The sequence below is a fragment of the Ovis canadensis genome, chromosome 13 (assembly GCF_042477335.2).
Source record: "Ovis canadensis isolate MfBH-ARS-UI-01 breed Bighorn chromosome 13, ARS-UI_OviCan_v2, whole genome shotgun sequence".
NCBI lineage: Eukaryota > Metazoa > Chordata > Mammalia > Artiodactyla > Bovidae > Ovis > Ovis canadensis.
Window position 1 is genome coordinate 49,172,631 of NC_091257.1, and position 16,102 is coordinate 49,188,732.

Here is a 16,102-nt window from a genome sequence, read left to right on the forward strand (position 1 = left end):
TCACGGACTTGATGGACGTGAGTCTGGGTGAACTCCGGGAGTTGGTGATGGACAGGGAGGCCTGGCGTGCTGCGATTCATGGGGTCACAAAGAGTCGGACACGACTGAGCAACTGAACTAAACTGAACTGTTCCTAACCTGGCGATGAGAGTAAATGTTTCCTTCAGCCAGCTCTCTAGTTGTATCCAGAGAACAATAAAGATACTGATAGAGGAGAAGCTGGGCAGACTTCAAAAGAAAAGGAACCCAGATTGGTTCTACAGCTTTCAATCTCAGATGCCTTCATTTTTATTCTTTATTTTTTTAGTGATTCAGATCAGCATTAGCTGAACCTCAGAATCTGTACAGTATATGTGAGTTAGCCAACACAGAGCCAGGCTGATCAACCTCATAGAAATAGTTCCCTGCAAACCCAGGATCTTGGTGCCAGCAGTGTCTGGCACTTCATTTTCTTTCCAGAGTCACTATCACAGGTGGTCTCTCTGTGTTAAAGTAAGATGTGCCTTGATTGAAGAAATGAGAAACCATCAAGACTTACTAATAAGCAGGAATTTCAGGGAATAATTATCAACATAATGTAGAAATACATGGTGCTATACATTTGGACTTAAAATCATGAACTATTTGACATAAAAGTTGAGATATAGAAAAATTTGCATTAAAAAAAATGTCCTAAAACTTTGTTAGTCAAAGATAAATCAGAAGTGAAGATAAAACATCTATAAAACTCTGCCATAAAGCAGTGGAACCATTATTTCATTTTTTAAAAAATGTAGTTTGTACATTCTTTAAAAAGGTCTGTTCTATATTAGATACACCAAATCTACTTTTGTAGTAATGGTATAAAGATAAGAATATCCTTGTGATTCCAGCCCCTTGCTTTTAACTATACTGCAGTTGAAACATTGTGATCTTCACCACATCAGTTTCATAACCAGGGTATTTTGACCAAAATCAAGCATAGTCTGCACACACCCTAGTTTGTTCCAACTGTCTGCATGTTCTGATGTTGAAACCTTGTTCTTTCTGTTTATCCCACTAAGGAAAAGGTTTTCTTCACCAACTGTCATCCCGGATAGTAACTGTTCCAACTGATATTGAAATACAAGATGTAAATAGAAGGGGATACTGACTCACTAAAGCTCTCTTGCAGATCTCTCCCTGCTTCCCAGCCCTGTGGAGAAACTGCTGACTCAGAAGATGTTGGAATCTCCTGGAAAGACAACCTGTACAGGTATATTTGTTTATGGGAGTTTGGACTTCAGATGAAATGATGTGCTGCTTTTACCTTGATGAACTTCAGTGAGCAATGCCCTCTCAGGTTCAACTGCATATTTACAATTCTAGTAATATTAACAATGAAAAGAATAGTGGGGAAATGGGCTTATCAAGTATCTTAGAAGTTGCCTTTGCCCTGCTCTGTGTCCCCCAGTGATCATTAGCTCTTAGTTAAATTCTGATGCTGCTCAGTCATTTTTAGATTTGGGTAAAGATACCAAATCGACTGCTTTATAATAGTGAATAAAATCTTGCGAATGCTACAGTTTTTTGTGGTTTTTTTTTTTTTTTGCGAAAAAGAGAAATAACTTCATCTTTCTCAAAGCATTAAAAATAAGACTATCTCATAGAGTTTTCAACTGTTTTTCATCAGAGGCACTTGAAATTCAAAATAGTTCCCCCTAGAAATAAGGACTGATAAAGAGGGCTTGATTAAAATGAAGGGCAAAGTCACTGAAATCGAGCATTATTAAACTGTATTTTAAATGATAGAGCTTTTTAAATTTTCTTTTCATTTGGGACATTAATTATATGACTTGAAAAGAATAATTACCTGCTTGAATTTAACAAAAACCACATTGTGTAACATTTTTTCTCACGTTAATATTTTAGGTAATTGGCTTTTAAACTTGTTCATAAAGAATGCTTGTTTTCTCCCACTTTGAGATATATTTACATATCTAATTTGTTTGATTTTATGGGCTATAATTCCTCTTTGGGTGCCAAATTTTTCTTTCTATACACAAGCTATCTTAAACATATTTCTTAATGATTTCTCCAGCAAAATACGAAATTCACAAGCGCTTTCAAACTTCTGGGTTGCCCTGCCCACACCCTCGAGCACTCACATGTTTTCTCTCCCAAAATGAAAAACTGCATGTCCATCGCTCTCACCCTTCTCCCAAGATGTAACCAGAGTTCCTAGTCCCTGTCCCTCACAGGACCTCTGAGACCTGGGCTTACCCCAGCCCTGAAGGTCTACCAGAGGAGGTGCTTTCTTCCCTGCTAAGCTGGAGAACAAGAGCAATTAATATCAATACTCAGTATAAACAAAAGCAGAGGAGAATGGCCCCAGAAAACTGCTCTTTGCAATGCACATCTGTTCACTCCTATTCACTAAATACTGTTAATCTAATTAGCACTTTGTCAGCTGCATGCAAAAATGGGGTTGGGTGGGGGAGCGGAACAGGCAGGGAAACGAGAGCCTGGTAGGTTGGATCAGAAGAAGCTGCCAGAGTGGGTGGCCCCAGAGAGGCAAGAAAGAAATGCTTTACAGGTTTACTGGGAGACTCATTCACAAGGAATAGTTATTTCTTCCCATTTTCCTTCATTTCCCTCTCAATAAAGAAATACCCTTTTAAGTATTCAGTACTATTTCCACTGGGCTTCCCTGGTGCCTCAGTGGTAAAGAATCTGCCTGCCATGCAGGAGACACTGGTTCCATCCTGGGTCAGGAAGGTCCCCTGAAGAAGAGATGGCAACCCACTCCAGTATTCTTGCCTGGGAAATCCAATGGACAGAGGAGCCTGGCAGGCTATATAGTCCATGGGGTCATAAAGAGTCAGACATGACTTAGCAACTGAACAGCAACAACGCTGTTTCCATATGACTCATGGTCAAGATTTGTGCTTTTTTTTTTCCCCCCCTCCCACCAAATATAAGTGTCAGGAGCCTCATATTTCTTGGCAAGAGAAAGTAGAAGACAGAGGACTTCCCTGATGGTCCATTGGTTAAGAACCTGCCTGCCAGTGCAGGGGACACAAGTTCAATCCCTGGTGCAGGAAGATCCCACATGCCCTGAAGCAGCTAAGTCAGGGCACCAAAACTAGAGACAGCCCTATTGCAGCATTGAAGACCCAGTGCAGCCAGAAAAGAGAGAGAGGGAGCAAGAGTAGAAAACGAATGTCTACTGCGAAACTGACATGTGGTAGGCCCCACCCTGGCACTTTTATGGATACTTTTTTCATTTAATCCTGACAGCAACCAGATACAATTATGCACACTTCATAAATAAGAACACTCAGGCTGAGAGTGAGTGACTTTCCTAAACTATGAGACAGAGACAGGAGTTGAACCCACATCTGTCTGAACCCCCAAACCTATGGTCTTCCCACTAGAGACTATGACGGTGGCCATTACCATGGATATAGCTTCCAGGCAGCAGGTAAAACTGGGAAGAGCCTTTGGTGTCACCTGGGCCAAGCCTTGAATTCCAGTCTGTTACCTGCTGGCTTTGAAATCTGTATCTATAAAATGCACATGAGCAGTAATTCCTAACTCAGTGGATTGTGGGGATTAAAGGAGATAATGCATCCAAAGTATTTTGCACAGTACCTGACACATGAAATATGCCTTATCATTGGATTAATGTTGAAGAAACAGCATTGAATAGTGCTAGGAAAGAAAAGGATCTCCTGTGCTCAGAAAAGAATTCTCTTCCTTGCTAAGCTAGGCGATGATGAGCAAGACAGCTCTCAAAGCCCATGCTGAATGGAAGGTGCCAGGACATCCCTGGGGTGGCTGCAAGAGGGGAGGGAAGGGAGCTGGCTGGGACCTCAGTTCAGCAAGGGCAAGTGTGCCGAGGAGGATGGACTCAGGTCACAGGATCGCCAGGTGGGACTGTCTTGCTTTCTCATACGGTGTCGGATTTCCTGACCTACGGGTCCTAGTAGAGTGATTCTGTGAGGTCTGAGTGCTGTGGATGTATGGACTAGAGCGGTCTTGGCATCCTGAGTCCTCAGAAACAAAGAACACTGTGCCTATGCTGCCAGCATGCTCTACAGCACTGTCTCTCCTGCCAGCACTCAACACAGCCCTGTAGACGGCGCCGCAGAGCCTGGAAGCGCCTGGGGGAGCCAGTGGGCGATGGCTCCACGTGTTTATGGGTTTTTCAACAAAATTAAATTGAGCTCCCCCCATGTTCAGAGGCCTTTCTTTCATCTTGGACTTCTCCAGGGTTTCACCATACTGGTTTTAACCAGAGACCATCCTGGGAAACAGTTTGAACCCCAACTGGAATTTATTATTGGAAAGCCAAGTGAGAGGGAGAATGGGGATGCCAAGCAATAAAACTGAAAATAGAGTTTCTCAGTTTAATACAATTAAAACCTAAACAAGCCCTAAAAGTTTGGGCTCTTTTGTGGCCAAGAGTGCTTGGCAGCACTCTTGTTCTGGGCCTAGAGCCAGGGAGCCCTTTGTCAAGAGCAGGGACCCTCTTTCTCTACCTGTTCCCTCCCTAAATGGAGTGATGGTGGAACCATGTCCAAACCAGCCAAGGGTCGAGCGGGAGCAACTTTGTTCAGAAACAGCACCCTGTGCCTTGGTTCTGTGGGTGGAAATCAGGAAGTGAGTTATTTGCAGCTGTTGGAGAACTGCCTACTTCCTGTGCTTGTCTCTTAACACTGTCTGTACGGGGGCATGATGAGGAAGCAGCCTGATGAGGCTAGCTTGACTGTGGGCTCACGGACCACTGACCTGCATCTTCCCTCTGCAGCCTCTCATGTGCAGTCACACCCGTCAGTTTGACCTGATGGAGGAGATGCACACAGGACCCGCTTGGTCCTTTCTCCAGACAAATAGCTGGCCACCTTATTGGATTCGTCAGAATCCTATGGTTAGTAATTGGTAAACTCAGCTTTGAATATCTGCTTTTACCTTCAAGTGACTCTTAGTTTTTCATCAGTTCTCTAATTAGTGGGCTGTTGGAAAGAATCTTTTAATGGTCGTTGAAGTTTGGGGATACAACAAGCCATTTCTACTTTCAAATTTTTTTTTCCCCTCTCCTTAAAATCTAGCAATAATACTATATTTTAATATAATATATAAATTATAATATAAAATAAAATATATATTTTGGAGTTAAGGGCAATTTTGTAAATACTTTCCCCCTTTTCAATTAATTAATTTTATTAATTAACTTGATCGATTTATTTATTGATTATTTTTGGCTGTGCTGGGTATTCGTTGCTGCACAGGCTTATTTCTAGTTGTGGCAAGCAAGGGCTACTCTCCAGTTGTGGTGTGCGAGCTTCTCATTGCAGTGGCGTCTCTTATTGCGGAGCATGACCCTTAGGGCATGGACTTCTGTAGTTTTGGCTCTTAGGCTCTGGAATACCGGTTCAGTAGTTGTGGCCCACAGGCTTAGTTGGGATGTGGGATCTTCCTGGATCAGGAATCAAACCTGTGTCTCCTGCATTGGCAGACAGATTCTTTACCACTGAGCCACCAAGGAAGCCTAAAAATTTCCCCCTCTTGAGGGGAGGATGAAGAAGTAGAAGCTCATTGTCCACATTAGAATCAGACGGATGTGGACATCAGCTGTTACTTAACTTCCTCAAGCCTCTTTTTGCTTAATCTGTTAAGGGGGACAGTAATACTTATTTGTAGAGTTTGCATAAGGATTCACTTAAGAGACCCAGCACAGATTCTAGACCATAATAAGGACTCACTACCACCTCATTTTCCTTTAATCCACAGTTAGATCAAATTCTCACCAACTGTAAATGTCACTCTTCAAAATAATTATTTTTAATACACTTAACATATTAAAAACAGCCCACATTTAAAATCGTAATACTAAGTATTTGCATTGTAGAATTGTGCAAAATTAATTTTACTGAGTGAGCCTTTCATGTTTCCAGTTAATAAAAGTCCATGTTTAGTGCCTGGGAGTCCTGTGAGCCTCTTTAACTGTGTTATGGGTAATTTCGCAGGATTTCCAGAAATGATGAATGTCAGTGGAAATTTCGACTTACCATTTAGTGCACAGTTCTCTGAAATCTGTGATTTAGTAGGTGACAGGTGAGGGGTTTTAGATCACACCATCTGGGAGAGAGGCCTTGTAAATGTGTCGTGGGATAAACCACTGTTGCAGCCACATAGCTGAGAAAGACCTGCTACAATCGTACCATTTCAGTGTTTTTAAAAACTTCATGGCATTTTTGGCTTCTCTAAACACTCTTGTTGTTCAAACTACTTAAAAATAAAAAACAAACTTGTGGTTATTATAGCAAACTGACCTTTATTGCAAATTGCTTGCTTTGTTTTACGTTTTTTAAGATTTTGTTATTGTTATTGTGGATCACTTTTAAAGTCTTCATTGAATTTCTTACAATATCATTTCTGGTTCATGTTTTTGGTTTTTTGGCTTCGAGGCATGTCAGGGATCCTAGCTCCCTGACCAGCACCCCTTCATTGGAAGGTGAAGTCCCAACCACTGGACCACCAGGGAAGCCCCTGCCTTGTTTTATTTTAAGGAGCCAAATGTTGGGAAAGATGGTTCTCAGCACTTCAGTTGTCCTTGGGAGATAATGAGCTCTGATGCTTCCCAGGACTGAACCTTGAGGGGTGGTGATGCACTGCCTGTCAGATGATTCAATTACTTCTCTTATCACTAGCAATTCTTATCCTTAAGTAGGCAAGGAAAGGAAAAACTTGAAATGCTGTCTGTGTCATCTGGACACAGTCATTTATGAACGGACGCACATTTACCCATCACCAACATCCCCAGAGATACTCTTCTGCAAAACGGATCCAAAAAGGAAACCTTCATTTGCCTTTCATTCATTCAACAAATATTTATGGGTACCTTCTCTGTGCTAGGCATAGAGAATATTCAGTGGAAAATATGCATTCATCTCCTCCCACCCTATAGTTACCCACCACCACTGTGCCTTTACCCCAACGGCCACTAAGACTAGTTTCTTTGGTTTCCTTTGAGAGATATTCTGTGTATACATGGGAATTAGTTCGTGTGTGTCTCTCACTACTTTAAAAAAAAAAATCCAAGTGATAGTATCTCACATCTTGGAGAGTGTTGTGTATCAGTCTAACTCATTCTTCTTTTCTACTGCTGCTTAGTATTCCATTGCATGATTGGCTGAGTATCATATTTGTACCCTGTATTAGTACTTCGTTTCTACTGCTGCATAATATTCTGTTGCATGGTTGGCTATTGTATTAGTACCCTCTTGCTGAACATTTGAGTAATTCCTAAGGAGTTTTTCCATTTTTATGGCCTCGCCCTCTTTTTCCTACTATGATTTTCTTCTAATGCATCATTTCATTCCCTATCACCTCATCATTAATGATTCTGGGAGAAGGGACTCAACATCACCATCATGATCTGTTCCACACCTGTTCCATCTGTATGGAATTCCCAACAGATCCAGGCAAGTGTGAGTAAGTTCAATTTATCCTGTAAGGCCTTATCCTTTCACCTCACAGATTTCTTCTGATTATTGATCATGAGGTTAATTGATACACTTTTCCACCCCCAGGATCTAGCTCTTTGAATTTCAGGGAACCTGGGGAAAATTGACTATGTGGCAGCCCCCTTACCTGTCATCCCGGGCTCTGTCATCCCAGGCTTCTCACCCATCAGTATTCTCCCATGCTGGGATTGCGGTTACCCTAAAGTTTCCTTTGCTCCGGGACCACAGTCAGCTTCCTTTTCCTGTGACTGTCATTGGTCTTCATGTGAGATTTTATTTCCACTGTAATATAGGAACTTCTGAAGATTCGTTGAAGCATATCTACTTTAAATGTATCATAATTAGCCCTCTCCCTCTCTTCTGGAGCAGCTCAATAAATATAGCTGGCTTCATTGCTGGGAACTTTAACTGTCAAAAGATTGCTTTCTTACACTCCATCATAAAACCTGGGGAGCCCCTTCCCAGCTGAAGTCTTTGGGGACTTTGAGGCGACCTTGACCACCAGTTGTTGCTTCAGCTGCGTCTTTTGTTCTTTGTTATTTCTGCTCCTCGTCACACTGACAGAGCCATTCTCTGCTCTGAGGGTCAGTTTTTCCTCTTCTAGCTTCCTCCTCTTTTCTCTCTAATCCCCTTCTTTTTCCCTCTTTGTGTGTCTGTTTCCTTTAAAGTAATTTCTTCTTCAGAGCTTGCTTGTTTCTTTGTACCCCAATCGCTTCATTTACCATTCTCTTATTACCTCCTCAGATGGTTAGTCATTTGGCCTCACCTCTCCCCTTTAACCTTAAAAGGTTTTTTGTTTGTTTGTTTTCTTTCTTTTTAAAAAAAAATCATGGTGCTATCCTTATTCTGATGGTGGGCAAGTTAAATTGAAAAAAAGTATTCCAGAGATCTATTCTCTATTTCTTTTTTAATTTTCAAAGTAATATGGCAATTTTCAGTTTGCTTTTAAATTGTGTTTTTTTCTTTCATTTACTGATCACTTTATTACAAGTATCACTTATAAATTTAACAAGTAATTATCAGATTTATGAGCATATCCGTAACCCTTTTCCAGGCCCTAAAGTGGTAAATAAACTCCCCATCGTCAAGGAATTCACTTTTCCGGAGAGGGTGTGGGATGGGGACTGCAGACCTTAAAGTAACCCATGAGCTGGAGCGAGTGTGCTGGAGGAGATGGAAATGGGAAGTGGGGCAGGGAGCTCAGAATGGGGCTGCAGGTTTACTCAGGCTCTTCTCTTTACCAAGAGAAGAGTTCACCATGAAGAGGCTATTTGAGCAAAACTTAAAGGAAATGCTGCACCCTAAAGGGGATGATCTAGAGAAGCAAGTCAAGGTGGTGAGAGGGACAGGTGTAAACCCTCTGGGATTCAGGTGTGTGGCCCCTGTGAGGATCAGCAGCAAGGCTGCTGTGCCTGGAGAGAACCTGGGGAGGTACTAGGTTGGAGCACTCCCAGGAGCCCGGGGCTCCAGGCCCTGGAGGTCCCTGCAAGGACTTAGGCTCAGTCTGGGATGAAGAGCCAGTTGGACAGACTTGAGCAGACAACTGAGGTGTCTTGTGCTGCAATGCATTATTGTCACATATTATTGTATTTCAAGCGGACTTGAGACTAATTAAGGCCAGCGTAGCCTTTCTTCCAGCTCTTCTTGCTATAAATACTGTGTATTCCTATAAATACTGTGTATTTCATCACTTAGGATTAGGAACTAAATAGAAATCACCCATTGTTTCCTGTTCCACAATAGGTTGTATAGATGCAAAGACCATTGTGATTGTCAGTATAATTATTTAATAAGCTTTGTCACTTGGCAGCCAAAAGCTGTCAGTAATTTTAAGCTCTCTGTAAACTCTCTCAATCCTGATTTAATGTATTTGTTTACAGCTTACTTCAGTACTTCTTCTAAAAAGTTAAAATGAGGCTTAACATGAAAGATGTTTAAATTTAAAAGCTGTGGAAATAGAACTTTAAAAATGAATTAAATTATGCAGGAAGATGAAGCAGATATAGCCAATCAGTTTAGGTGACTATTGTGAGGTGATCAACCAGTCAGTCAGTTTACCCATGAACTTCATGATCACAAAACCAAAAAGGAAAACAACAGATTACATAATTATCCTTGTCTGATTTTTCCAACCTTAACATGAGTCTTTTTCCTTCTTCCTCTAATGTATGCTATAATACTATGTGAAATATGTTTCTAGCATACTTTTTTCATCAAACAGTGATTACTGTCTAGAATAAGTTGGTCAGTCAGTACATATTTTAACCCTATTGTGTTATTTGTTTATTTGCAGTGTCATTTTTGCTGGAAAAAAATCATTTTTGTGTTAAAATTGTTAGTTCACTCACTGTAGACATGAAAATCAAGGTTGATTTTTAATGTTTAGTGGTCTGTTTCACCAGATTGCCAGTGAACTAAGGGAAAAGCTGTATCATTTCATCTTTATACCTTTCACATGACATGACATGGCATAAAGTAGCAGGCAGTTGTATCCAACTCTTTGCAACCCCATGGACTGTGTCCCACCAGGTTCCTCTCTCCATGGAATTTTCCAGGCAAAAATACTAGAGTGAGTTGCCATTTCCTACTCCAGAGGATCTTTGAACCCGAGTCTCTTGCGTCTCCTGCCTTGAGCAGGAAGATTCTTTATCAGTGTGCCACCTGGGAAGCCCTTTATACCCTTGGTAGTTCCTAAACAAATAGTTCTTCGATCCTCTTCCTATAACTCCAAAATTCAACAGGCTCTGAAAACAGAAAATGTTATCAAAAGTTGGATATTAAAACACATTCAGAGGCAAAGCCTAAACTGAAATAAGAACTTTAAAAATCATTCCCTCCCCCGCCCCCGCCTTGTGAATGCTCATATATTTCACTACAGAAGTGGTAATAGGTTTAATTTGGGGTATTATGCAGACTCTGCGAGGTGTTATGTAACATCTGCTGTAAGCATTTATTACTTTTTTAAAATTTGAAAGTGTAAATTCCAAAGCACATCTGGCCCCAGTGGTTTCAGAAAAAAACCATGGGTGGCAGCCATCTCTAGAATAGTGTGGGTACCTGGAAAACACAAGCTGACTGATACGAAGTACTCAGAAATGAGAAATTCTTCTGCAGCCAGGACTCAGGAGCTTGAGGCATTAGGGGAGAAAACCAATGATTCAGTCCTTAGAAGCAGCGCATGGAAATGTTTCCATAATTGTCCCCTCAGAGCAGTAATCGTGGCTTTTTGGGTCAGCCTAATAAATCTCAAATATGAAGTGTTAGCCTGTCAGTTAAAATTGTTCCCATCGGTGTCCTGGAAGGGCCTTTTTGTGTGATCCATGTATTTTTTATGTTGTCTCTGTGTCTTTACTTATCACTCTGTATCTTTTTGTTTTTCTTCCAACATGTGTGTAAGGTGTCACATCAACTTTTTTAATACTGGTGATTTAATTGCAAAAGCACACATAAACAGTTTGAGAGGTGTGAGAAGAAATTCACAAGTCACACGGGGAAGCGGCCACAGAGCCAGCATTCAGTCTGGCATGCATCCCTGTGTGCAGGACAGATGGCGCTGCCACTGGGTCAAATTTGTCCTAAAACAGAGTAAGAAAGGATTTTGGTACAAGAAACGTTTGTTTCCTAACAAAGATACAGTGGGATCCAATATGAGCTTTGTGCTCACAGAGCGTAAGTTAAATAGGGAAAGCAAGACATTTATATGAAAGAAGTAAGAGTCCCCAGTAGAACATGCCAGAGGGGATGTAGCCCAGAGCTCAGGGACAAGGTGGGGAGCCACTGGCCTGTAAAATAAATCGGAGTGAGGTCAATGGGGAGGATGGACTTGCAGCTTTCAGGATGCTCTGTGTTCTGTAGTAGAGATGAACAAACAGATAAATTACTGTGGAAGGTGGTGAGTGTTATGACAAGGGCCGTGGAACCCTGGAAAGGTGGGCAGGAGCTGACCTCCATCTTGAGGAACACTAGCTCTGCACCCAAGGGCAGGGCTGGGTCCAAGGATGCTTCCGGGCAGAGGAGATGGTTGGATGTTTACCTGTGTTCTCACCACAGGACAGTGACCCCAGAGTGACTTTTTATGTTGTGTTGTCTTTGCAGGCGAACCAAATATCCCTCCTGGGGCGATTCACAGTGGGAAAGGCCTACAGAATAAGAGTCAGTTTAGAACCATCGCTCCAAAGATTGCGCCCCAAGTCGTGGCACCCAGAGTGCTGCCAAGCACGGTGCCCTCACTCTCTGATCAGGCGAATCCAGGCCCTTCCCTCGGCTCCAAGCCCCTGGGGATGCCCCCGCCGAATTATGCGCTGATGCAGCTGGCTGGCCAGGAAGGGACCTTCTCGCTGATTGCTCTGCCGCACATGGCCTCAGCTCAGCCGATCCAGAAACCCCGGCTGCCTCTGCCCGAGAACCTAAAGCTGCCCATCCCCCGGTACCAGCCCCCAAGACCCGGCAAAGGAGTCAGCAAGAAGCCGGGGCTTGGTTCCTCCTCCGAGAGGGGCTGCAGCAAACCTGCCCAAACCCAAGCAGTCCCTACCCCACCTGAGCATCCTGAGCCCCCGCACAAGCCCAACCCACCCAAGCCGGCACCAGACCAAGCCCCAGCTACGCTGACCAACAGGAGTGGCCACCGAGACCCCAGGCCTCCAGGGACCAGCAACCACGGAGGTTGGACTCCTCCTGCCACCCCAGCACTGGCCACACCGGAGGAGCCTTCTGCCGAGCAGGGCCCCCCGAAGAGTTCAGGAAGAGCGAAAGTTCCAGGCAAGAAAACCCCCAGGAAACCTGCTGTTGCCAGTGAAAAACCTCAAGAACCGGTTGATGCCACCAAAGCCATTTTGTCGTCACCAGGCGTCATTGGAAACGCAGTCCAGGTGCCCTCTTCCGTCCCCAGAGGTAAACTGCCCATCCTACCCTACTCGAGAGTGAAGACCACGCAGGTTTGCAGGAGCGGAGCCGCAGTGAACACTGCGCATGTCCCCTTCCTTGGGCTCAGGACTGCTGGAGACCAGACCCCTTCCATCCCGGAAGGCTTCAGTGCGGCCCCACAGGCTGTGGGGGACAGGGGCCCTGCCCCACCAGCTCCCGGGCAGAGCCCTGGCGACAGTGCCTTCTGTCCAGCCACCAAGCCCGACCTTAACCACAAAACGAAACTGAACGGTGAGACAGTGAAGAGAAGAGGAAGAAAACGCAAGGGCCCAGACGAACTTTTGACATTTCAGGGGAAAAGGTGGAAATGTGTCCTTAGTTGTAAAGACAGCAAAGAAAGAGTCAAAAGTGATCCCCAAGAATCCAGGGACCAAAAACCGGAGGCCGTGAAAAAATACCGGAGCATCATGCCCAAACCTGTCCTGGTCCTGCCAGCCCTGGCCTCACCCCCGGCCACCCTCCAGCCCCTGCCACCTGGGAGCTTGGGACACGTGTCTTTCGATCACTCCCTGGCCCCCAAGCATCTGGACTGGAAGGAGGACGGCCAGCCCCCAAAGCTCGACTCTGCCTTCAGAAACGGGTTCTCCGGCCTCAGGAAGACTTGGCACAGGTGCCACGTGTGTGACCACCCCTTCCCGTCCAAGCAGCACCTCCGCGAGCACACGAGTGCACCCCCGGACAGCCGGCCCTACAGCTGCCGGCTCTGCAGAAAGGTGTACAAGCGGCGGGGCAGCCTGAGCGCGCATGTGCGGCTGCACCACGGGGACTCCCGACCCAGGAAGCTTGTGTGCTGCGAGTTCTGCGCCAAGGTGTTCGGCCACGTCAGAGTGTACTTCGGCCACCTGAAAGAGGTGCACGGTGTGGCCATCAGCACCGAGCCCTCCCCCTGCGAGCCGCAGCCGGGGGACCTGCCGAGGACCCCTTGCGAGGTGGAGGGACTGGTGGAGAGGTGAGTACGGGTGACGGGGGGCCTGGCCGGAAGGAACTTCCAGATTCCAGATCAGGGTCAGATCCCACATTCCGGAAGGTGAGTTTGGAAAGATAGCCCTCAGATTAAGATTTCAGAAGTTAACTGCTAGCACTTAACCTCTGTTCTGTGAAGAATGGCCTCATTTCTCTTTGGTCTCTGATCATTCATGATTTTTAACCAGCTTCATCCTCCATCAGCCAGGGCACAAGGGCCAGCTTGAGGGATGCTGGAGACATTCGGCCATGAGATTAATTTTGCATCTGAAGTATGGAAGAGTAACTTAACATCTATGGTTATGGTCCTTTTGATGAGTTATTTCCCCCAAACTCAAGCCCACAGAATGTATATTGAAAGAGCACCATTTGCCCCAAAACCGGCATACCAGGTGCTGGGGACTCAGCCCCTCCAGGGCAGACCCACCCCTCAGCTCTTGGTCTGTTTCCCCCTGAGGCCAGGTAAGCTGTCTCCTACATGGCCGCCTGTGCAGTGCTGCTTTCCAGCACTGTAAACAAGGCAGCTGAGCCATTGGACAGCCTGTGGGGTGGGTCAGAGAGTCCTGAATAAGCCAAGGAAGCACCCTCAGTCTGTCCCTTTTGCTCTGAGTGATGGAGGGGGTTTCTGTAAGATGCATGCACATCAGTACCATGCAAATCAAACATCTCCCAGCACTTTAGAACCTCGGTCCCTCATCATCACCAGTTGTTCTGATGGTTCTCAGTCCTTTCTGTTCACTTTCAGCTCAGTCTCTCACAGTCACTAAAAATAAGCCACCCCAGGCCTGTTTCTTCTCGGCTTTTCTGGAGTTTATGTGTCTCCTTAAGAATTTCCATTCCCTTTTAGATACCTGTGCCTTTTCCTAAGGTACATAGCCACCTCCCCCAAAGAAACCTCACCTCTGAGTGGTTAATGGAGTCCATTTTGATTTTTAGGTGAATTGTGCAAAGTGCATTGGGTGCTCGGGGTTAGGAAGGACCCCATGATGGGTGGGGACAGTCATCTCAACTGGACCCAGTGGGTTCCTGCAACACTTGGTACCTCCTGCTCTCCTGGTGGACACATCTGTTGTCATGGCAACCAAAGAACAGTTAGCTCTCAGAGGAGATGCATAAAGGGGGACCCTCTGTGAAGTGGCCCTGCCAGCCTGGGAGGTGTGAGGCCCTACCACACAGGCCTGACACTGACCTTCTCCGTGGCCTCTGTCTCCCACACGGTCTCTACTCTCCCTGCCTTCGACCTCCTCTTCGGTGTATGGTGCATATGTCTTAGAGCCCAGAAGGCCAGGAGAAGCTGTTCGAAGTTTTTCGGTGAGGTCTGACACATTCTCTCCCCCATTTCCAGGGAGATCAAGTCCAGCCTGGAAGAAGACCTCATGAACCAGAATGACGAGGCCAGGTTCCAGATCAGATGTGGTCGCTGTCAGATCACTGCCCAGTCTCTGGCTGAAATCAAGTTCCACCTGCTTTCCGTTCATGGCGAGGAAATCCAGGGCCAGTTGCCAGAGGAGCGCTCACCCTCCCCCAGAAGCAGAGCAGCTCAGGGAGAACTGACTAAACAGGCTGCTCCTTTCTGGAAACGTCCTGAGAGAAGGAAGCTGCTCAGGCATCATCCCTCAGCTGGGGAGTTCTGTGCAGTCCCCAGACTGAAAAGACAACTTTACCTCTATCATCAGAACGACATGGAAACACTCACGAAACAGGAACAAGCCCAGCCAGGACCCAGTGAGCCCAGGGGAGACCCCCAGGGCCCCAGGTGTCCTGGCCCCCAGGCTGCCCTCCCCCTGCTCCACTCTGGCTTTAACTGTGTCCTTTGTGTGCAGATACTAGGAAGCAAAGAAGAGCTACTTCTCCACTGGGAGCGGCAACACAAGTGTGAGGACCCCCCCAAACTGTGGACAATTTTCAGCACGCTCTCCAACCAGGGAGTTGTCCAACTTTCCAGCAAAACCGGAAAATGAAACACGGGGTCAGGGATTAGGAAGAGGTGCGCGCTCTCAGCTGCCTCTGTTTCATGGAGGTGCTTGAACACCAAAATCCAACAAGTTAGGATCAGCATTAAGTAGCAGAAGTGATTTTTGTACATAGTCTTATTTTATTATAGAATATGTATGTACATATGCTCTTGATGCATATTTTTCTAACATATACAGTTTTATTTGAAAATCCTATGTCCTATTAATGTCTGAGACTCTTATTTCAGATTCAATAAAAAGATAAATTTGCAGACTGAAATAAGTTCTATTAGGCTGTCCTTCAAATACAGTTTTTAGCAAAAACGTGTTCATGTGTGTGTGTCCTGTGTTCATTCACATATTTTCTGTTTAAGTAGATTAATGTAATAAATTTCCAGTGGGAAAAACATTTCAGTCTCAACCCTGGCATGCTGTTGATCTTCATCAAATTCTCTGGTTTATTTGAATATGCCATGGAGCAACATAATTAATAAGGTTCTCATCTATCATAATTGAAAATCCATGTTTTCAGGACTTTGACTTTTTAAAATTCTGTTTTCTTAAAAGCACATTCCCCTGAAGATGAGATGCCAGTAAGTCTTTATACCAACAAAGTGCTCCCTATCAAAGTCATCAGACATTTTTTAGGACTTCAGCTGATAGACCACTTTTTGGGTAAAGAGTTATTCTCAAAAGGTCTTTTGAGGCAGAAAATTTACAACCCGAGGAATGAACAGGATGGTTCAGCCCAGATGTCGAGGCTTGTTGGCT

General features: G+C 44.8%; 1 protein-coding gene across 37 annotated transcripts in view; it reads left to right on the plus strand.

Annotated features, from left to right (window-relative positions):
* The window catches only part of ZNF438 (zinc finger protein 438), a 191,325-nt gene extending 175,670 nt beyond the window's left edge, over positions 1–15,655 (plus strand). For all 37 annotated transcript variants that reach the window (XM_069547715.1, XM_069547720.1, XM_069547728.1 and 34 more), the window contains 3 exons: positions 1,154–1,234; positions 11,586–13,362; positions 14,722–15,655. In XM_069547715.1, the coding sequence (XP_069403816.1) occupies positions 1,154–1,234; positions 11,586–13,362; positions 14,722–15,337 (2,474 nt within the window). In that variant the 3' untranslated portion in view covers positions 15,338–15,655. The remainder of the gene's footprint in view (positions 1–1,153; positions 1,235–11,585; positions 13,363–14,721) is intronic.
* The last annotated feature ends 447 nt before the right edge of the window (positions 15,656–16,102 follow it).